General features: G+C 45.2%; 1 protein-coding gene across 3 annotated transcripts; it reads left to right on the top strand.

Moving 5' to 3' along the window:
* Window positions 1-12: 12 nt before the first annotated feature.
* On the top strand, window positions 13-22784 carry Poe (E3 ubiquitin-protein ligase-like protein poe). 3 transcript variants are annotated; one of them, XM_076436445.1, is made up of 46 exons: window positions 13-307; window positions 469-566; window positions 665-1119; window positions 1216-1746; window positions 1836-1999; window positions 2098-2332; window positions 2418-2532; window positions 2649-2803; window positions 2925-3093; window positions 3184-3413; window positions 3489-3612; window positions 3689-3915; window positions 4386-4595; window positions 4681-4868; window positions 4967-5108; window positions 5182-5459; window positions 5549-5858; window positions 5988-6145; window positions 6238-6468; window positions 6562-6773; window positions 6857-7034; window positions 7188-7457; window positions 7568-7759; window positions 7847-8565; window positions 8640-8842; window positions 8930-9089; window positions 9203-10584; window positions 10687-10844; window positions 10943-11089; window positions 11358-11559; window positions 11709-11898; window positions 12199-12588; window positions 12670-13259; window positions 13372-13488; window positions 13779-13991; window positions 14597-14791; window positions 14876-15050; window positions 15140-15290; window positions 15379-15757; window positions 15858-16160; window positions 16265-16497; window positions 16580-20996; window positions 21076-21530; window positions 21629-21953; window positions 22034-22193; window positions 22280-22784. In XM_076436445.1, exons 1-46 carry the CDS (start codon window positions 186-188, stop codon window positions 22342-22344), a joined length of 16323 nt encoding a protein of 5440 aa, XP_076292560.1. In that variant the 5' UTR covers window positions 13-185; the 3' UTR covers window positions 22345-22784. The 3 variants fall into 3 exon arrangements, with proteins under 3 accessions (XP_076292560.1, XP_076292551.1, XP_076292568.1); XM_076436436.1 differs by having other exon boundaries at window positions 7164-7457; XM_076436453.1 differs by lacking the exon at window positions 13779-13991 and having other exon boundaries at window positions 14-307; window positions 7164-7457.
* Window positions 22785-22878: the final 94 nt, after the last annotated feature.

Raw genomic sequence — 22878 nt, 5'->3', positions numbered from 1 at the left:
TGTGTAAGTGTTTTGCATAAAAATTGCGCAGATGTTGGTACGTATTAAGGTGTGAAAGCTTAAGAAAGACAAAGATACGGGATACGTAAAAGAAACGTCTGCACACGTTCGTACCTGAAAGGGTAGGTAGGTATACTGACATCGGGTGGAAGAATTGTTTCGAATAAAATCGAACAGTTTCGAAAATGGCGGCCAAGAGTGGTGGTAACGATGAATGGTCATCGATAATGAAACCCATATTAGCGGTATCGCAAGGATCGTTCGACAAAGCCGATATCATTAAATTGGCGAAAAGCATTGCTAAGAGGTAAGAATCCTTTTTTCAACCAGCTGACATTTTTCTACGGGTACGAATACGTATCTCGAGAATCGTGTACACTCGTGATGACAGCCCCGAAACGGATGACTGTTCGTTTCCAACGTTTCTCGAATAATCTTGTTACGTCGTTGTTTTTCTTTTTTTTGCAGCGAAAGCAAGTTTGTTTCTCATCGAGAGCAATATGAAACATTTTATACGTCGGTTGCAGCTCTCGCAGCGGATTATCTGGCCGGTTGTGCCAGTACCTGTAAGTTTCTCCTTGACTCTTTTCACGGTCACGACGAAATCACCAACGCGTGTGTCGTTCAGATTTCAATGTTTTTCTTTCAATTTACTGATTTTCAGTACCGAAAAGTCAAATATCGATAGTCTGTCAAGCATGCAGAGTACTCCTACATCGTCTTGTAGACAAATTATCCCGACACAAAGTTCAACCTGGAGACAGCAGCTCTGCTGTTTTAAGTACAAAGCAGTTGTTGTTACCCATACATGCTCTTTGTATCGGTCAATCCTTACTTTCGTCCAGCGAAGAAGCAGCCTTGCTGGCTATCGTGAAGAATTCGAAAACGCCTTCTTACATTCAGTCTTCTCCGTCCGAAAGCGAGAAGGATGTTTCTCAGTGCTCGAAAGATGCCGTACGAGTGCGAGGTGATCTATCTGGTAGTATTCTGGAGCAATTGACGATGCCTTTGCAAGATTTCGCATGTATGTCGGTATCTCTTGCTGTTGAAAGTTCCAACGATGGAACTGGCAAAACTGGCAATGACGGCAGCGTCAACGAGACCAATTCGGACACAAAGGTTGTTACATATATTATACTGATGCTGCTATATAATCGAAACATTCAAAATTTTCAATGAGCGATAATCTCGATCAATGATATTCTCGTTCCGTAGGCAACATTTGTGGCAAATAATATTGGTATTCTTCGAAACATGGGCGCGGGCGATACCCTCTTGGACATGTGTTTAAATCTACCACATTTATCGCGTTATACTAGAAAATATCAGGCATATTTGAACAAAAAAGGTTTCAGTTTACCAGCGAATGCAGCGGAAGCGCACGGTATACGACACAGTCTACATTCTGTAGCGAGCGACATTAACATTGTCCACAATGTGATGTCATTGCGTTTACTGGAACCTTTGACACCAGCCAAATTAGAAAAGCTTTCGACACTGACCATGTCTTGCCTATATTGTTCGATTGTGTACGCAACTGCGTCCAGTATCGTTGGTATAACGACTGCTGTATCGCCGAAATGTAGTACGAATACATCTGCCGGAGCGCAAACCAGTCAAAGCGGTATAAAGGATACAGAGGAGGAGGAATACGATACACTAGCGATCACAGTGGTCGAGAAAAGTTTAGAAATATTTGGAATGGTTTCGAATGTGATCAAGAACAGCACGCGAGCAGGCGGTCATGTAAGTAATGTTCAATTTATGCTGTATTGCTATCACAGAACGAATTATTTCTACAATAGTTTGATCTCATGTGTTCACGTTTCTAACAGATTCTGCAAAATCATCTGCTTATCGGGGTATGGTTACTAGTGGCCGGTTTACAAGCACATCTCTCCGTCAGCAGCTTTAGCGCGGCGGATAAAGGGAAAGAAGAAAAGGGCAAATCGCCGAGTAAGGCACGCGATGGAACGACGCGGATTAATCTAATGAAAGTGTAAGCAACCTATTTTTGTGGTTTCTGTAACCATTTTGTAACCATGATCTATATGATGGAACAACTGCCCTAATCATTGCATTCATATTGGATTTTAGACAACAAGGTTTTGGAGTGCTCTCGGTTGCTTTAGCTTCTCATGCGCTCGCGTTGATGAGCGCGCTTTTAGAAGATGTGTCGGTTGAAGCAGTTATCGATCATACAGTTCCCCCTGAACCAGCGCCCCTAGATATATTATCTACTGCCAGCGCGCTTCAAAGAGCGGTTACTTTTCTTCAAGCGGTACCGCTCAATCACCTCCTGTTTTATTTGGCTACTATCAGTTATAGAAAGGTTGGTAATTGTATTGCTAACCATACTTATAATATATGTACAACAAATACTGTTCAATATTCACGAACGAGTGGCATTTACGCAGGCCTGTACATTAAAAAGAGTGCAAAAGCATCCATTCGAAGGCGATGCTCTAAGTCAATCCGACTCTACGACGTATTACGAGGATCTGTTGAGTTGCTCGGACAACACCGACGAAGGTAAGGAATTCTTTGTCGCGGTTAATATACAATACCCAATGATGTCGAGATCAAAACTGTTTGTAACGAACAGTTAAAGCATGTCAAGAATACTGTGAAAGCTATTGTGTCAATAGAGGAGGACAGCGAACCGATTTTGGGTCTATGGTTCGAGGAAACTATTGCTCCGTCGGACGGCTCGCCTGCAAACGGCGCGAAAGAATCCAACAACGAAACAAACGTTGAACGTACAGTAACCACTATCGTTCCCGATAATCGTGAGCCGCATGGCGTAAGAATCATCATCTTTTTTTTCGTTTTGTTATATCGAATTCGATAGAGTTGTCTCTCTCTTTCTTTCACGATTCTTCGAAAACAGAATGAAAAAGTTATTTTGTTTGTCCGTTTGACAGTATATATCGCTGGCCACCAAGATTTTCCAATTTATGAACCAACACTTGATCGGTAGTAAAAGTACATACGTGCGCGAGTATGTGGTGAATGGACTGGTCGAGCAACAAATGGTAATATTAGCGGCGATCATCAGAGATTTGGATCATGAGACCGCTAGAACGGAAACCGGTAACTACAATATCAATACAATATTTGGGTAAAGAGCAATTCCTGATGCGGCGGAATAGAAATAAAGATGAGTTTCGATATGTGTTCCAGGCACCATCTCGGTGTTCTACGGGGCTACCTTGGGCGCTATGTATTCCGAGTTCTCGCAAGCATTGAGTCGTTACACGCACAACTTGCTAGCGCGAAACACGTTAAGTGAAAGCTTGCAAAACACTCTTCTTCAACATTTGGGCGTGAATCCGTGGTCGGGAACGGACAGTACAACTTCTTGTACATGGCCGCTTCAAGTCTACCCGAGAACCTTGAGCGTATTGGCACAAGTGTGTATTATTTCAGGTTTGTGATCACGATCGATACTCTGTAATCGCAACGGCGGTATTACTCTTTTTCGGTAGGTTCTTCTCTTGAAACCGCAATCGGAAAAAGAAGCAGCTTGCATAAGTATATGGCATCGTCTAGTCACGACCATGGTAGAGAACGTATGCAATCCACCTTCCACGTTCGAGGCAGAAAACGAAGGTAAACTATACAATAGTATAACGACATACATACGTATAACGAGGTATCGAATCGAAGCGAATCTATGTGATTGCAGACTTGAATGTGGAACACGCACAACTGGTGTTGATTCTCTTCCATTCGCTGAATTTGATGCAAAAGAAATCCGTCTTGCTCGTAACTGGTAGCGGCGCGGTACGTTGCAGCGAAGCCGTCAAAACTGCGATGAGGGATTCTCAGCTACTTCACTTGTCGCGATTGTTACTATTACTAGAATACATGATGAAGCATCTTTACGACGCGCCTCCAGCATTACTGAAGCAAGTGCGTATCAATCTTAATGTAGATTTTACAATTTTTATAGATACCGCGTAACAGCCATCGCCTGAAAAAGCATTTGTACTCGTTTCCCGTAAACATTCCATTATACATACGTAATTTTATTATTTATTATTTCTTGCTGTTCAGTTCCATTTCATTCTTCATTTTTCTAATTTGGAACGGGAATACGAAATACTATATGCGTTACTCGTATTACATAGAGTAACGTCGAAGCATCGAATGCAAGAGTAATTGATTATATTTGTATCCGCTCTAAAGCGATGCAATAAGATACCAGGGCCACCGAATCGAAAGGCACGTTCGAGTGGTAGTAAAAATCTTGTACATTTTTTTTATGACGTTAGTTTCTCGTTCGCTTGATATTCGCGCATGTACATACGTATGTGTGTTTAGCAAATAATTAGGATTAGCAAATAATAAAGCATCTTTGTTTCGGGATAAAATACGTTTAGGTCCAGTGGAATCTGTTTTCGGCCACGAGTTTGGTTTGCGATGCGAAGGACGGGAATAAACAAACAGCTCGAGTATTTACACCTTGGACCGAAATCGAGGACAACTATCGGAAATTCGGTAACCAAGACGAGTTCTCGATGAAACCCAGATTTTACAACCTTTCTACTACGGATTTCAATAATCAAAATACTCCCAAGCTGGATGGATTGGTTGGTATACGGATGTTTCCCGCGTGTACAGTTTTCAGATACCTTTACTTTACGAATACGAAATGTGTGTCGGCATTATTTATAGGCTTGCAATTTCATTCTGGGCGCACCGGATAAAATGAGGTATCCGCTTCTGGTCGATGCGTTGATAAATATATTGAACGTCTTAAATCAAACGGACATGCAGAGAAAACCAGAAACCGATGGCAAAGAGAAAGCACCATCGTTCCTGGGATTGTGCGCGATTCGATATTGCTTCTCTATATGTTGGAGGTAATATAATAATGATGTGTATTGTAGAAGAAACTCCGTGTTATTATGGTTTAGTGACGGATTCGCGCAGATTCATTTTATGACGATATCGCCGACAGGTTGTTGCTAATGTTACCACCTTCTACATCGTATATGGACACGTTGGCTCTCGGCGAAGAAATTCCTGCTGGACCAATGTTGCTTCATTCTCTGATTTGGGGACCCAGAGCCGCGTACAAAACTTTCACGAGTTGGATGAAGGTACGGTCGCAACCGTTACTGTATACGGAAATTTTCTGATTTATACGTACATAATACGTATGCTCTTTCGCAGGACTGTTTGGTCAGGCAAGGAATGTACACTCAGTACGCGGAAAATCTTCTAAAGACTGTGTCTTCTACCGTCAATTCTATCAAGTACGATGTTACGATCGCAAAGAATTGTATCACCACGTTGAAACCAGAAACGAATTTTCCGAACAACGTGATGCCGAAAAGCGCATTGCCGAAACTCAGTTCGTTGTGTATTTTGGCTGCGATTGTCGGCAAGTTGCAAGTTCTTTTCGACGATAGCATATCGAAAAATCAAAATGAAAACATCGAAAATGTAAAGTGAGTTGAATCGAACGTAGATACGATTGTTAACTTGTATTCAGACATGTTGAATCGAATAAAACACGTGGTATGTTTTCCATTTTTAGGAGTGCACAAACCAGCCCCGAGTGCGCGGGCACGAACGCACCTAAAATGATCAGCAGCATTCTTCCGCGTGTACTTACGCTGACCGAAGCTATCTTGACTTCGTGTCGATCCAGTATACTACATCAGATGATCGAATCTCTGGAGCAAGACTGCAAATTCGGGCCCCGGGATTACTCTATACTTAACGATATTATCTCGATGGCGGGAGCGAATTGGGCGACCGAAGCGTCTTTGATTACTTTCCTGCCAAACTCTGTAAAGTCTGTCCTCGACAAATGGAAGTCGATCAGCGTTATTCACATTCCTTGGGTGAGTATCGTGATATTGGTGTATTGTCTTGACGAGTCTTCATGTGGCAGTGATGCGAACGTTGTTGCGATTTCGACTGTTTCGACGTTTCAAGCCTATTTGAAAATTTGCATACCTTTGTGATCTCAGAACACGTACGCGAACGATATTATTCCGGCGGAGAGTTACATATTGGCAACCGTGAACCATCACGTGAAGTCACTATCTGAGTATCCAACGTTCTCCATCAATCCTTCTTTGAAGAATTTACTGCACAGTTTGGTCAACTTTATGTCGGAATATGTCACGTAAGTTGTGCGCGCTTTTACCGTTTTCCATTTCCGGGGTGCGAGGCACGAGATGGGTCTGTGTAAACAGTATTTAATAATCTTGTCGATAGGATCACCACAGCTCCGGAGCACTCTGATCAGGTTCAAGCTTTGGATATCTTGATCGCGTTGTACATGGATAGTCGCACCGATTATCTCCAGCATATGGCGAGTAGAACCCTAACCGAACTTTTGGGCGACAGTGATAACGAGATGCGTCAATTACGGGAACATCTCTACATTTTGAATCAAACGTACAATTTGATCATCGACTATACGAGCGACGTTGAAGAGCCTGTAAAGTCAGTATTCGTGGGCAACCTGCGATTCAATTAAAAACATACACCGTTGTTGGATGCAACGTGATTTTCTATAGAATTTGATTTACATTACAGTATCGTTGTCGACGAGAAAATCTTGAAACGGTGCATAAAGTATTGGGAACAGTTGTTGGAGAAACCGGTCGGATGCAAGGCCTTGGACTTGTTCTTCGCCCCAAACACTAACAAATCACTCGTTTCGATTTTACTCTGTGTAACCTCCCCGCAAACGTCGAGACAGTTTGCTACTCACGTGTTGCGTTTCTTTAACATGCTGTTCAAGATGGGTAAGGAGTAAATTTGATTTCGTTTGCCCAATCTTTTCGTTTGTAATCCTAAAAACGTTGACCTTTATTGTTGTTGTTCGCAGCTGAAAAAGGAAGCGATGCTTCGCTGGAACGCCTTTGTGGATCTGTATTGAACTTGGCACACGTGGAAACCGAGAAGCTGCAAGCATGGCTGAAGCAAGTAATTTTAGGAGGAACGAGTATTTCTCCAAGCGCGTCGTCGACGAACATACAAACACCAGCGGTAGTGACATCGAACGCGTAAGCATACGTTTAGTACAGAACATAATAGAGTAGATTAGTCAAGTAATTTGTCAAGTTTAAATTTCAAACATTCGAGAAAATACCTCTACACATATGATAATGTATAAATGAGAAAATAATAAATAGGTTGGTTCTCGTTCCTGCTACCAGCGAAGACAAACAAAAATCGGACGAAGTTAACAACGTATCGAACAACGAACAAGTACAGTGGGCGATCACGTTGTCCGATGGTTCGGAGAGCAACAATCAGTCAGCTAGCATTACCGATGAACAGCAGCAGCAACAACAGCAGCAGCAGCAGCAACAACAACAGCAGCAACAACAGCAGCAGCAGCAGGTCCAACAGCAGCAGCAACACACTATGCACGAATATAGCAGACTTTTGCGAGCGCTTACAAATTATATAGTGAAGGAAAAGAGGTAAAGTTTCTATTGGATATCAGGTCGGGGTGTGTGTTTGAAAACTTGGATTTCTACAATATATGTATTGTACTATTCTAATCTGCACGTACTTTTCCGGGATGTCACAGCGGCGTGGACGAAAGTGTGCCAGTTGCTATTTTACAAGCTCTCATACCGTTGGCTTATCAAATTCTGTCTCCCACCATCGAAGGAAACGGTTTCTCGGAATTGATGAACATTATGTCGACGCTGGCCGATGCCGGTTCGGAGAAAGGACATTCGTTGCTGTTTAAAGCTGCGATCGAATGGATGGAACTATGGTAAGTTTGTTCGCGATCCGTATCTAGAACACTTCCGAATCGAAAGAGAAACATGGCGAGATTATTCGTTTCTGGTTGTGTTGACAGTAAGGAACAATTGATGAGTAAGGACCATCAGACGTTGTTGGATAAGCCGCTGGCATTTGTGGAAGCCAGTTGCTGCATACTGAATTACATAGCGGACGTTGTAAACGCGGTTTGTCCTCGAGCTTTGCATTCGCAAGACAGAGCAACCAGTCCACCGTGGGAGGGTACTACACCGATCAACGATTTGAACGACAGCGACTGGGTCGATGACATTCCACACGAAGACGAGGATAGCATCGCCGAAGATTCCGACGAGGATAGTCTTTGCAACAAACTTTGCACGTTCACGATCACCCAAAAAGAATTTATGAATCAACATTGGTATCATTGCCATACGTGCAGCATGGTAGACGGAGTCGGTGTGTGCACCGTTTGCGCGCGCGTCTGTCATCGCGGACACGATGTTACTTATGCCAAGTATGGGAACTTTTTCTGCGATTGCGGCGCCAAAGACGACGGATCCTGTCAAGCGTTGATAAAACGTAGCCATCAGGCATCCGAGCATCAAAGCAACGGTACCGTCGATGCTGTTAACATAGCCTCCAGTTCGAGCGGTGTTGGTACCAGTTATGGTAACGCGCTCGGAACTTCGATCGAAAATCGAGATCTTCTCACCGGCAACCTACGTAGACGTACGTCTAGCCCGGTCTACTTTTACGACAAGCAGGAACGGCAAAGTCGTGAAAAACAAAGAACCAGCTATTTGTCGAAGCAGCTAGGTGAGCGATTGTTCAAACGTAAACTACCGGTTCAAGGATTCAGATGGTATTATGGCTGTATAAATGTTTTGCAGAATCATCGAAGGACTGGATACAGGGACACCTATGGAAAAGCGGTTTGGTACCGTCGTTGGTAGATTTAGCACGCGCTTTGGTACCGGCCGTCGATGCATTTTGTCAGAAAAATTCAGCGGTTGGCTGTCACGCGCGTGCCCAGGCAGCGCTCAAACAATTACACACTATCGAGAAGAAATGCGAATACACCGATCAATTGATGGTACGTATATGTATATTACGTACACGTACATGTGTAGAATTGCTCGATTAAAATGAAAACTGAGATTCCTACGCTCTATCTCTACAGCTTCCTACGTTGGGCTCGCAAGAAGGGGCGTTCGAGAACGTTCGAATGAATTATTTCGGTGACCAAGGACACACCATTAGACAACTATTATCCGCGCATATAATACGTCGCGTTGCGATGTGCTGTTTATCGTCGCCGCATGGTAAAAGGCAACACTTGGGTGAGTAAATTGTTAAAGCAGATTTCGGAGACGGTTGTGTTTGTACGACAACGGCCACGGCTACGATTCTAATAATGCCGAATGAATAATCGATGGAATTTTTTGATTCTCAGCGGTTTCGCACGAGAAAGGCAAGATAACGGTGTTGCAGTTGAGCGCGTTATTGAAACAAGCCGATTCGTCCAAGAGAAAATTGATTTTAACTAGGCTCGCATCTGCTCCTGTGCCTTTCACCGTCTTATCACTAACCGGCAACCAATGGAACGAAGACTTTTTAGCTGTGTGCGGCTTCAGGGATTGTCACGTGTTAACGTTCAACACTTCTGGAACAGTATCGGATCATTTGGTGCTGCATCCTCAGTTAGAGACCAGTAATTTCATTATAAAAGCGATTTGGCTACCCGGCTCGCAGACTCAGTTGGCATTGGTCACCGCGGACTTTATTAAAATTTATGACCTTGCAAAGGATGCGCTTTGTCCTCAATATTATTTCCTCGTGCCATCCGGAAAGATAAGAGATTGCACGTTCATGCATTCGGAAGATGGTGTATTTTCTCTGCTGATTATGCCTTCGACCGGTTACATTTGCGGTCAAGTGATGGACGAAGAAAGCTCAACCGAACACGGTCCTTTCTATGTAACCAACATCCTGGATGTATACCACCCGGAGATACAGGATAACGGCACGGTTGGTGGCGGTGGCGTGTCAATATATTATTCGCATGCTTTGCAGTTGCTGTTCTTCAGTTACATCTGCGGGAAAAGTTTCGTAGCACCCCTGAAATGTATCGACACCGATTTGACTACGATATTTCAAATCAATCTTGCTGGTAACAAAACTACGAACGGCAACAAATCGAATAACAATCAACCGCAGCCGCTGTGCCAGTGGAGCGAAGTACCGAATCATCCTGGATTGATTTGTTCGGTGTTACAAACGAGCAACAATCCGGTGATATTGATGATCAAACCGGATACGATAATGATTCAAGAGATCAAAGTGATCCCAGCCAAGGCGAAAATCATGGATATGGTAGCGATAAGACACCCCAGCTCGAACGCCGAACAACGAACAACGTTGATACTGTTGTGCGAGGACGGCAGTTTGAGAATTTATATGGCTGGAATGGAACAAACCGGATATTGGATGTCGCCGTCCGTGCAACCCATGGGCACGATTGCCACTGTTAAGCCAACGAGAAAGAAGAAAGTGACGAAAGCGGTGAAACCGTCGGGTTCCGTTAGCTTCTCCATAGACTTCTTCGAACATTGTCAAGTGATAAACGACGTTGAATTTGGCGGCAACGATTTGCTTCAAATTTACAACGTTGCGCAAATCAAACATAGACTGAATACCACGGGAATGTACGTTGTTTCCATGAAGACGATGGGATTCAACGTGGAAGTAACCAACAACGATGCCGTTTTAGTTATGACGGGAATCAGAGTGTTGCTTGGAAGTCAAGACGTTCAGAGGGCACCCGTTAACATAGAGGTAACTTATTCTACTCGAGTTGCTGTTCGCGAGTGATATTTATGTTTCTTTGTCTTTTCATTGATGTTGTCGCTTCGACCGCGTGGTCACTTTTCTTTTCAGGTCTTCGGTAGAACTATTTATACGACCGTAACCAAAAGCCGATGGTTCGATATTCCTTTAACTAGAGAGGAAAGTCTTCAAGCTGACAAAAAGTTGACCATCACTTTTGGACCGTCGCAAGATCATGAAGGTGTCATTATGGTAGATTCTATTAAAATGTACGTTCACGATTATATTCACGACTGCAATTATGCCGTATTTATTATACTCTGATCATTGTTTATACGTTCATGTGTTTTTGTGTTTGCGGGAGTAGATACGGAAAAACGAAAGATGCGTTTGGTTGGCCGGAAGAAATAGAAGATACATCGACTGGCCAGTCCACGGCTGCTCCGGTAGCAACGATAAGCAGTGATGCGGATAATGCTGTCACGGCACCAACGCCATTATCTTCCGTCGATAGGTACGCAAAATATAACACGATTAATCCGACTTTAAGTTCTTCTTTGAAATGCGATCAATTTTCGCGGCTATTGAACGTGGAAGACGGAAAAAAATCTATTGTTATCATACAAGCTTCACGAAGGATAATTTCTTTAATATCGAAAAGTAAAGAGGACTTGGCCTACGATACAATTAATTAAACAGTTGGAACAGTAGGAAAGGTCGAATCGTTTCTGCCGTGAAGCGTAGCCAATCGAAGCGTTGAATCGAGAATTATTTTATTGTAGGCTGGTTGCTGGCATCCTGGAGGTTCTAGAGTTATCTTTCGACGTTTCTTCGAACGACGAAAACAGATTACCGTTGAAAGCCACGACCATAGACGTCGCCTCGAAATTATTGATACTTCCTACTCCGCCAGCAGTACAGATGCATACAACCGCGCTTCTAGCTTCTCTTCACCCATCGAAGCAAGCGTATCATCTGCACAAGGTAAACGAATCTCTGTGCCTTCGCACCACCTCTTGACGATGCCTATTCGTTTGATTTGGCTGAGTCAGTACCGGTTATAGATACACGGATACGTAGATAACCGACCGGTACAATTTGACCCGTTGCGTGTACGTACATATTGTTGACAGGACCACGTATTGCTATCGCATGTATTGGAGTCGTTGAAACCGATGAGACAGATGAGCGACGCCCGAGACATAGACGCGAAAAACTTTTTCAGGCTGGTGCATATCGTTCGAAGCATTTCCGCATCTCAACCACAAAACCTCACCAAATTTACCGAACAGTATACGAATAAACCGATAGACGAAACCGACGGTAAGTATACTCACTGTATAATTACTAGCCTGCGGATCTTTATGGAAAATAAAAATTGTTTGCATATATTGCAAGTCACAGGAGCCAAATAGAAACTTCTTGCATTTTTGTAATTTTCTTATTAAGATGAAACTAATACACTGATGTTCTTAAATCTTTTTAATATGTTTAATATGTCATATTGTACGTACTCATTTTTGTTATAAGCGCATAAAATCCGCAGTCTAATAATTACGACCATCCTCGAGTGCCGTTACGGAATTCGTTAACCTTATTGCGCGTGTTTTCTTGTATGTTTAGTACCAATTTTCGAGAAAGACAGACAGAGTGTTGATCAATCTTGTAAAACGGTAGACGAGAGCCAGCAGCATCTGGTCGTGCAACTGATGGACATACTATGGGCCCTGCACATGGCTTATCCGAAAAATATGGCTTTGGCACCGGTAGTTGTTCCAGGTCTTACCAACGTCGAAGCAACGATACACGCGATCGTAGAAATAATTCATGCATTTGCAACCTGTGATGTCGAGAAGAATGTTCCTTTAGTTGCGAAATTGTACCTCCAACTATTACTCTCGTCGGATACAACGGTCAGTTTCAGCGCCAAGCAAGCGATCATTCGTGTTCTCCGACTGAGATACAAGAGAAGAAGAGTTTACATACCGAGCCCACCTAATTGTAGCACACCAGGTAACGTAAAACAAAACTGTATTCGTGTGGTTTACTAGTTGAATGTTAATTAATTTGTTGATTGCACGGTTAAACCCGTAGGAGCGGTTGTGGATTCCGAAGATAAACCGGCATCGTCGTCCGCGCAATCGCAAACGCAGTCGCAAGCGCAATCCCAATCGCATCGAGAAGCTGCTACGGCGATATCGGCGACACCGGCGACATCGGCGACATCAGCTACATCGGCGACATCGACGACATCGGCAACGTCGGCAACGTCCGACAATCAAGTCGACTCGATCGTGTCGGTGATCAACCTGGCGGCGATGCTCGAGGCCACCAGCAATCAAGGATCCAGCACTCCGCCTTCCGCAGCGACATCATCTGTCGCAGCCAGCAGCGGGTCTACCGGTGCCGGAAGTTCAGCTGCAGGTAGCAGGGCGGGAGGATCAACCGCGAGAGGAACGGTCAATTCGTTGGAAACGTTGCTCGGTGCAGGCAGTTTCCCACAGATTCTAGACGTACCGCCAGATATACATTATGAGGCTATGATGGAAGTTGCGATGGCACTTAGTTTACAAGATCAAGACGGAGGACGTTTCGACGTGCGAGCTTTACGACAGAGATTCCATCAAAACATGTCGATTTTGCAAGGATTCGATGGATTGGTTCAGGTGCAGGGTACAAGTCAGGTTGGTAGCTCTAGGCGGAAGTTTCTTTTATTGCGTGGATGCGTGTCATCGTGCATTAAGTTGGTAGGTTGTATGCATACGACGTATCGATAACGAATGAATTGACGTTCAGGCTCAGGAAGGAGGAGGGCATTATTCGGATACAACCGCTTCCGCTGGAGGATCGGACGACGAGAGATCAACAGCGGCTACCGACGGTAGTACTTTGAGAACGTCTCCGGCAGAGCAAGTAAGTTGCTCTACGAATCTTCCGTATACCGTAGTAACGTTCGAAAAACTATTTATCGTATACTTTTTCTATTCTGCCACTCTTATCGCTATTTACACGATACGATGTTCCGTGTAACGTGTGGAAAATGAGAAATATGAAAAATGGTTGAGAGAAATGTGGAGTGTGGGATACAAAGTGGGATAATGGGATGTAGGAATGAAGGGATGAAGGGAGGGAGAGAGAAAGAGCGAGACTGCCGAAATTTGTGTGTCGATTCTTAGTAACGTTTGGGGCGCATTTTATGTTAGGGTGGTAGTGGTGGTAGCAAGGGTAGCGAGAGCGGTGGAAGTGAGAGCGGAGGAAGTGCCGTAGACAGCATGACGGGGGAGCATAATGTATCGGGACGGAGTTCCGCATACGGAGACAATGTTCCCGATTCTATGCCTCCAGTGGGAGGAAGTGGAGTCAGTCAAGTGCCACGTACCGAAATTAATAACGTGGGTCTTCACGCGACTTTTACCGTAAGTGCTGCCATCATCGCCGTGATCGTGGACGAGGTTCTTGTCGTTATCATTGTTGTCGTGGTCGTGGTCTTAGTTATGATCGTAATTGTGGTCATGGTCATGGTCGTCGTCATCGTCATTGTTCGCGTTCGCTGTATCAGTTACCACACGTCGTTATTTTTCCCCCTCCTGTATAGAGACGGTATTTGTTTACATTTAAATCTGTATAATTCTTTATTTGTTCGGCTTTATTTTCTCTCTCTCTCTCTCTCTCTCTCTCTCTCTCTCTCTATTTTTTTTCTCGTTTCGATATTGTGTCATTTCGATGGTGAACTTTCGCGCGAAGCAACGCTCCTCTTTCTCCTCTTTACACCGTCCTAAACTCGATTCTGTTCGTTTTGCATTATACTTAACGGGATTCGTAAAGTATAAACTGTGCAAGAGTCTGCCGGGAATGATACTGTGGTCGTTGTGCATTCCTCTCCTCTTCACTTCACTTCACATCGCTTCATTTCACTTCACTTCACTTTTCTTCTCTCTTTTTATCGTATCGATGCTGTTTATTGGAGGGAGAATTTATAATCCTACGCATGTATCTTATAAAGTTGAAATCGTTCCATTAGGTCGCCGAACAGGAAGAAGGCACGGAACAAGAACAAGAGCAAGAACAGGAACACACTACTGAACAAGAAAACGACACAAGCTGCGAGACCTCGACGAAACTGTATACCGTGCGATTGTTGTTGCTCGACAAGCTTGTACAGTTTATACCGCATTTGACAAACGTACCTGGAGTCATGGCCATTCCATTCATGCAGGTTTGCTTCTTGAAATTTTCGATTTAGTATATCGTATCGTCATCACAACTGTAAACAGTCGGTGACAACGTATGTTTGTTGCAGGTTCTACTATCGTTGACAGCCCACTTGGACGGCCAGGAAGAGAAAGACAGAGCTTGCGTCGAGCGGTTACTACAAGCATTAGTGAAAGAATTGGAATTGGATAAACCGGATACGCACGATATATGCCAGCGTAATAACAAACGAGAAGTTCATTTGGTTATTATACGTTTCTTAAGTAAGTATCGTACAGTGTCGCGCGTTTGAATGTTATTTTGCAGTGTGTTATTGTAATCTTTCATTTACTTGGATGTTCACGTTTCTTAGGCATTCTAATGTCCCGGTGGAAGTGTACGGCTAAAGGCCAATCTGAAAACTCAAATTCCGTTTCACAAATGGCTGCTGCGATACTAAGTAAAGCCGGAATAATCGACTATTGCTTGACGCTCTTGAAGGCGTTGCTGGAATATTGGAAAACGTAAGCGAACGTATTTCACGCTCAACACATTACACACATTGGTTCTGTGTTTGTCAGTTACCTTTATCGCTATGCTCCTGTGTCGTAGAACATCGAACGAGGAAACAAATACTATTCTCGGTGGCCAACTGCTTAAAGAGCACCTGACAGCTTCTCCACCGAATATGTCGCCGTTCTTTTTACGGCATTACGTCAAAGGACACGCCGGTGATGTGTTTGAGCCGTATCCACAGTTGTTGACCGAAATGGTGCTACGATTACCCAATCAGGTTCATAAACACGTGGAGAATACATCTGCGCAAACAGCCTTCGAACAACCGTGGTACTTTTATCTTTGCGAATACATGATGTCTTACCAGACACCTTGCGTCAGACGACAAGTACGGAAGTTGCTTCTTTTTATTTGCGGCAATAAAGAAAAATACAGACAATTGCGCGATCTGCACGCTCTAGTCTCGCACGCTCAGGTAAGCTGCAATACGTTCGGAGTTACTAACGCTCGCAAAACGTGCACGAGAAAGGATTTTGTTCCGACTGACTTTGACTTTTCTGTTCCTTTTTCCGTAGTCGGTGCAACAATGCTGTGCAGCCGGCGGTTTCGATCCGTTCCAGACACGCCCGCACGCGATCAACTTGCCTTACGATTCATTAGTCGAGTTGATCGAACATTTGAAATGTTGCGTCGAAATTGCTACCATTCGAACTGGAAATTGGCAGCGGTTCTGTCTGAAACAGAATACCGTACTGTCATATCTGTTCACGGTGTCGACGTTGTTGGATGAAGGTGTTAGTCCTACCGTGTTGCAGCTGTTACAGTGTGCTATATGTTCGAGCAACAAATCGAAAGAGCGAAAGGATACCAAGACGAAGGTAAGATAGTCGCTTTCGAGTTGTGAATTCGAATTCTATCTATTTTGAAGGAAAAGCAAAATGGTTCGTTGGAATTGACTTTGGTTATGTCCTCGATTTTCTAGGAATCGAAATCGGGCAACACGGGAACGACGAAGGAAAGAAGAGAGCGTGAGAAATCCGAAGACTCGGACACGGAAGCGAAATTCGAAGAAGCTCAGTGTCTGGCTCTGGTCGAACAGATTCAAAAACAAGTGGCGCCGAGCTCTTTGACCAAATTTATACAATCTTTTCTACTCGAGACCAACAATACCAACGTCCGTTGGCAAGCACACTCTTTGATACTGGCCATTTACAAGTAAGTGACTGTCTTGATTGAACTTGTGTAGCGTTGGTGTTTAAAAAAAGATGGTAATGCGATTTCGGAAACGATTTTGCAGGAATTGCGATCCAGACGATCAAGAAGTTCTACTGGATCTATTATGGCGACTGTGGCCTCTCTTGCCCACTTATGGTCGCAAAGCCGCACAATTCGTGGATTTGCTTGGCTACTTTTCTTTGAAGACTGCGCGCACCAGCAAGAAGATGCACGCGTACATGGAGCAGGCGGTCGCGGTGTTGCGCGCGCAAAATCAGTTGCTAACTCGCCACCCGAACGCGAATCTGTACGCGAATCTCGCTCAATTCGTCGAACTGGACGGCTATTATTTGGAAAGCGAGCCTTGCTTGGTCTGCAACAATCCCGAAGTTCCTATGTCAACGATCAAATTGTCATCGATCAAAATCGACTCAAAGTTCACGACGACCACGCAAATCGTGAAATTGGTCGTAAGTCAAACAATCAGTCGAATCACTCTTCGTATAAGCGATCTGAAGAGAACGAAAATGGTGCGTACCATCAACATATATTACAACAATCGGTCGGTTCAGGCAGTGGTGGAATTGAAAAATAAGCCAGCAATGTGGCACAAGGCGAAGAAAATAATGTTGGCGCAAGGACAAACGGAGATCAAGATGGAGTTCCCGTTACCGATAGTAGCTTGTAATCTGATGATCGAGTACGCCGACTTTTACGAGAATATCCAAGCCTCCTCGGAGACTCTGCCATGTCCGCGATGTTCGGCGAACGTGCCAGCGAATCCAGGCGTTTGCGCAAACTGCGGGGAGAACGTGTTCCAGTGTCACAAGTGTCGTGCGATCAACTACGACGAGAAGGACCCTTTCCTCTGTCACGCCTGTGGCTTTTGTAAATACGCCAAGTTCGATTACACGCTGACAGCGAGACCCTGCTGCGCCGTCGATCCAATCGAAAACGACGACGATCGTAAGAAAACGGTTGCAACGATAAACGCGTTGCTTGAAAAAGCCGACAGAGTCTACAAAACTCTGATCGCAAACAAGCCAACTTTGGAGATGTTGTTGATCAAGATATCCGAACATCGGTTGGATCGTGGTTTGGACGATGGTGCGAGTGGCGGAGCCGGTACCGGTTCCGGTTCCGGTGCCGGTGGCATACAGGTGTCCAGTGGAACCACGCAAGTCAATAGGGCCATACAGTTGCTCGCTCAAAAATATTGCGGCGAATGTAAAACTTCCTTCGAGGATCTCAGCAAAATTATACAAAGGGTATTGGCGTGTCGGCAGGAATTGGTGGCTTACGATCGTCAACAACGAGGTCACACCTCCGTCTCGAGCTCTACGATTGGTGGCGAATCGTCTGCCATCGCCACTACCGCTAGAGAGGAGTCCTCGTCACCGCCAACAGCAGCAGCAACAGCTACAATAACATCGTCGTCAGCGGTTGCGGATACCACTCGTGGTGGTTTCTCGGCTGCCACATCCGAGGCCGCGACAACCGAACCAGTTGGGTTCAGTTGTCAGAGTGTCGTTATTACTCCACCGCAAACGGTGGGTCGTTGCTACGGTTGCGCGACCGCGGCCACGGAACATTGTCTGACTTTGCTGCGCGCCCTCGCCACTAATCACAGCGCCAGAGAGGTGTTGTGCAAACAAGGCTTGATTCAAGAACTGGTAGAGCACAATCTACGAAAGGGTACGGTGCAGATGCAAGAGGAGGTTCGACAACTGCTCTGCTTAATCACCAGAGACAACCCGCAGTCGAGCAAAGAACTCTGTTCCCTGTTGACCGAGCGAATCACTCTGACGCTTCGCGGTCGTGTGCCCACCTCGGACCTGTCGGTAGCGGTCCGTCACGAAATGGCGTTACTGGCTGCGCTCGTGCAGAAAGAAGACACCTGCTGGGAGCAGAAGCTGCGTTGCGTGATGCAGTTGTTCTTGATGGCTTGCAAGGAGTCGAAAAGTCCCGTGGTAATGGAAAGTATTATAGTGCCGTGTCTAAAGATACTGCAAAGACTGGTGAAGCCGGAACAACCAGTCTCGAGGAAGAACAAGGACAAAGCCATCGAGACGTTAGCGACCGTGCAGCCACCTGAGGGCATCACCATCGATGTGAACAAGTGGCTGAACGGGGATCCGAAGCATTCGTATTCCGAATGGATTCGTCGCATGCCAAGGAAAAAGTCCGGGCCGCCGACCGTGAAACCGTTGCAAAAAGAGGAGACTCGCGTGCTCTATCTGATGGAGAAGTACGGGCACCGATGGCGTAACCGATGCGCGAGGCAGCAAGGCGTGCAGCCGTTGAAATTGGCCGACGGCGCTTGGTTGAAGGAGGTCCTGTTCAATCCGAGTTCCCGACTCGCGAGACAAGTCGCCTGCTACATGATAGAGAGCCTCTGTCAAGGAACTGAACGTAAGAAGGAAGTGCTGGTGTTGCTCACCTGCTATCTGGAGGAATTGCGTACAGCCGGCGAGAGCAGCACCGAATTTCTCACCTTGTACGAGAGCTTGATTAGGCAGCCACCGTGGAAACAATTCCTGGCTGTGCGCGGCGTTATGACGTTGCTCGCGGATCTATTGACCAGGGAAATTGAACAATTGCATCGGCTCGAAGAAACGACGTTGACCAGCGATCTGGCGCAAGGTTACTCTCTGAAAATGCTGACAGAACTGTTGGCCACGTTCCTCGAACAAGAGAATATCAAACAACAGTATAAAGGTCGGCTGGTGGGAGCCGTTCTGAACGGATATCTCTCGTTGAGGAGGCTGGTGGTGCAACGGACGCGGCTGATCGATGACACGCAGGAAAAGCTGCTCGAGCTACTCGAGGAGATGACCACCGGTACGGAAGAAGAAACGAAAGCGTTTATGGCGATCTGCGTCGAGACTGTGCAAAAGTACAGTATCGAGGACGTGCGCACTCCGGTCTTCATCTTCGAGAGGCTCTGCTCGATCATATACCCGGAGGAGAACGATATCGGCGAGTTCCTACTGACCCTAGAGAAGGATTCGCAACAAGAGGACTTCCTTCAGGGCAGAATGCTTGGGAATCCGTACAGTAGCCTGGAGCCTGGTTTGGGACCTTTGATGCGGGACGTGAAGAACAAGATTTGCCAGGACTGCGAGTTAGTTGCCTTGTTGGACGACGACAACGGTATGGAGCTGTTGGTCAACAACAAGATCATCAGTCTCGATATGCCCGTGGAGGAGGTTTACAAGAAGATTTGGGTTCTGGAAGGCGGCGGATGCGATTCGATGCGGGTGGTCTATCGAGTGCGGGGACTGCTCGGAGACGCTACCGAGGAGTTCGTAGAGAGTTTGAACGCGAGCACCGAACAAGAAGTGAACAACGAGGAAGTTTACAAGATGGCAAACATTTTAGCGGATTGCGGAGGACTGAAAGTGATGTTGGATAGGCTAGCCGCCATACAGGACGTGAATCGAGCTCGACCCCTCCTTCAAGTTCTCCTGAAACTGTTTCGATTGTCGGTCAAGGTCAAGAGGAATCAAGAGGTTCTGAGTAAGCCCGAGCTGGGAGCGGTGACCGTGTTCCTAGACGTACTGCAGCGCTGCCTCGAAACCGAATCGGAGAATTCCCAAGCGAAAATCACCGAACAACTGCTGGACATCATGGAGACGATTCTGACGCATGCAGCCTCGCAGCCACTCTCCAGTTTCGAAGCTTTCTCGCGCACCTTGGGCGGACCCGAACACATCAAATCGCTCCTCTCTTGCACTCAATCGACGGCAGTCAGACAGAGCAACAACGTGCTGGCACATCTCGCGCGAGTCCTCGCTGCACTCACCTACGGCAACCGTGAAAAGATGGCTTTGCTCTGCGATTACTTCGAAACGGTCTTGAACTTTTATAAATTCGACTTCGTGCATTCGCCGGAAGACGAACAAAAGCTCGAACTGTTCTGCGTTCTTACTCAGGCCATCGAACGTAATGCGATAGGAAACACTCTGAAGGATTACATAATAAGTATGGGCATCGTAAAGGACGCTTTCGAGTACATAACTGTACACGCGCCTTGTGTCAAGCCGACGCTATTGCGAACCGATAGCGACGAGTTGAAAGATTTTATATCAAAACCGGCTCTCAAGTACATTCTACGATTCCTTACTGGACTAGCGACGGACCACGAGCCGACACAGCTGGCGGTTTCGCAAATTGCGATCAGTATAATACATAGACTGGAACAAGTGTCGTCGGACGAACACGTCGGTTCCTTAGCAGAGAACTTGTTGGAGGCTTTGTGTACGAACAAGCGCGTGGCCGAGTTGATCGAAGAAGCCCGGCAACATACTCGTAGCGAGAAGAAACGGCTGGCAATGGCGATGCGAGAAAGACAATTGGGCGCGTTAGGCATGCAGACGAACGATAAAGGTCAAGTAGTGGCCAACGTAACGATTCTTCAGCAAATGGAAGACCTGGGCGAGGAAACGGGATTGGTTTGCGTCATTTGTCGCGAGGGATACAAATTCAAGCCAAACATGGTAACGATCTTTTTTCTTCTACAATATACAATATTCCATATACATATGATACAATATACGTTCGTTTATTTCATTGTAGGTTCTGGGCATTTATACGTTTACCAAACGTTGTAACGTGGAAGAATTCGAAACAAAGCAGAGGAAAACAGTAGGGTACACAACTGTCACGCATTTCAACGTAGTTCACGTAGACTGTCATATGTCGGCTGTGAGATTGGCACGCGCCCGGGACGAGTGGGAAAGCGCAGCCTTGCAAAACGCAAATACCAAATGTAACGGACTTTTACCGCTGTGGGGACCGCAAGTTCCAGAATCCGCTTTCGCTAGTTGTTTAGCAAGACACAATACCTATTTGCAAGAGTGTGCTAGTCACCGCGACATTTCGTACTCCTCGACTGTGCACGACTTGAAATTGTTATTGTTACGATTCGCACAGGAGAAGAGTTTCCACGAAGACACGGGTGGAGGAGGACCTCAATCAAACATGCACATGGTTCCTTATTTGATTCACATGGCTCTCTACGTAATCATCACGTAAGACCAAATGTCTCAGTCTAATTTCATTGTATTATTGCCATATTTGTTTGTTCGCTCGCGTTGGTGTTTTATCGTATCCATCTTCATTTTCATAGCACACGCTCCGCAGCGCGAGAAGATAAAGCGTTAACCGGATACTTGGAAGTGCCTCCCGGCTCTGCGTGGCTCGACAGTTGCTACGAAGCGGAAGGACCGTTTTACCAGTGTACCATGTCTCTCCTACTGCTGACCCCGGCCCGTTGGGAAGCTTATAAAGTCACTCATTTGAACAGATTGATCGTGCTCGCCCATCAACGATACCTTTCGCCTTCAGCTCCTACCAAAGCTATCGTCGACGTTACCATCAAGGATTACACAGCGTATAAGAGCGCCTTGATATTCTTTGGTCTAATCGATTCTATTTATGCAAACTTTTTCAAGGTATACATATACACCTACCTGTATAGCAGACGCCTGTCTGGAATATTTGTATTTGTTCATGATTCATTGTTTCATTCTAGAAAGTTAACGTGCTTTCCGACGATCAGTGGCCTGCAGTTTTAGCCGAATATATTAGACACAACGACGAAGCCATGTTGAAAGCTTCCGAACGTGTGCTCGCTACCTACCGCGATGAACTGTTACCTTGTACGTCTTTCGAAGAGTTCTGTGACGTTGTCGGTAAGTAATAAAAGTAATAGAAGTAGCGATTAGGAAATGGTAGTTGTGGTTGCAGTTGTTGATTGCTCATACGATCTTCGTTACAGGTTTATTGGAAGACATTACGAGTCCTTCTACGTACATGGCTGACATCGTACAAAGTCTCGGCTAGAGAATAATCTGTTGGCGACTATAAATAAGTGGATTCAACTGAATCGAATCGAATTGAATCGAATTGAATCGAATCGAATTAAATTCAGATGAAAAAAGGAAGAGAGTGATACAGAAATTGTTCTTCTACATAAATATAACATTTGTCCACGAACCTTCGAATATTTTTTCTGTTTTATTTTTGTTTCTCTTGGCTTCGAAAGCGTTATCATCGCGTGTGTCTATCCTACTAGCTCCTTCGATAACGAGTCTCGACTAATATTGGATAAAAGAAAATACAATTAGTATTCTCGCTTTGTAAATTGCGAGTTAACTTGCTTTTCGTAGAACAAAAAAAAACCATTTACTACTACATATTATCGCGCGTGTTGTGTTACTCGACTCTATAATTGTACGTTGGAAAAAGAAGTCTGTGCTTGAATAAAATACGAAATATCCATTTGTAGTTGTTACTTCCATTATTAGAAATATTTCTTTTTCTTACGCTTGGTCCTCGAAATAAACTGGTTGGGGACGGCGAATAAACACGCTGCTG

Source organism: Lasioglossum baleicum, chromosome 1 (genome assembly GCF_051020765.1).
Source record: "Lasioglossum baleicum chromosome 1, iyLasBale1, whole genome shotgun sequence".
In the NCBI taxonomy this organism is placed as follows: Eukaryota; Metazoa; Arthropoda; class Insecta; order Hymenoptera; family Halictidae; genus Lasioglossum; species Lasioglossum baleicum.
This window is presented reverse-complemented; position numbering and strand designations above follow the sequence as displayed.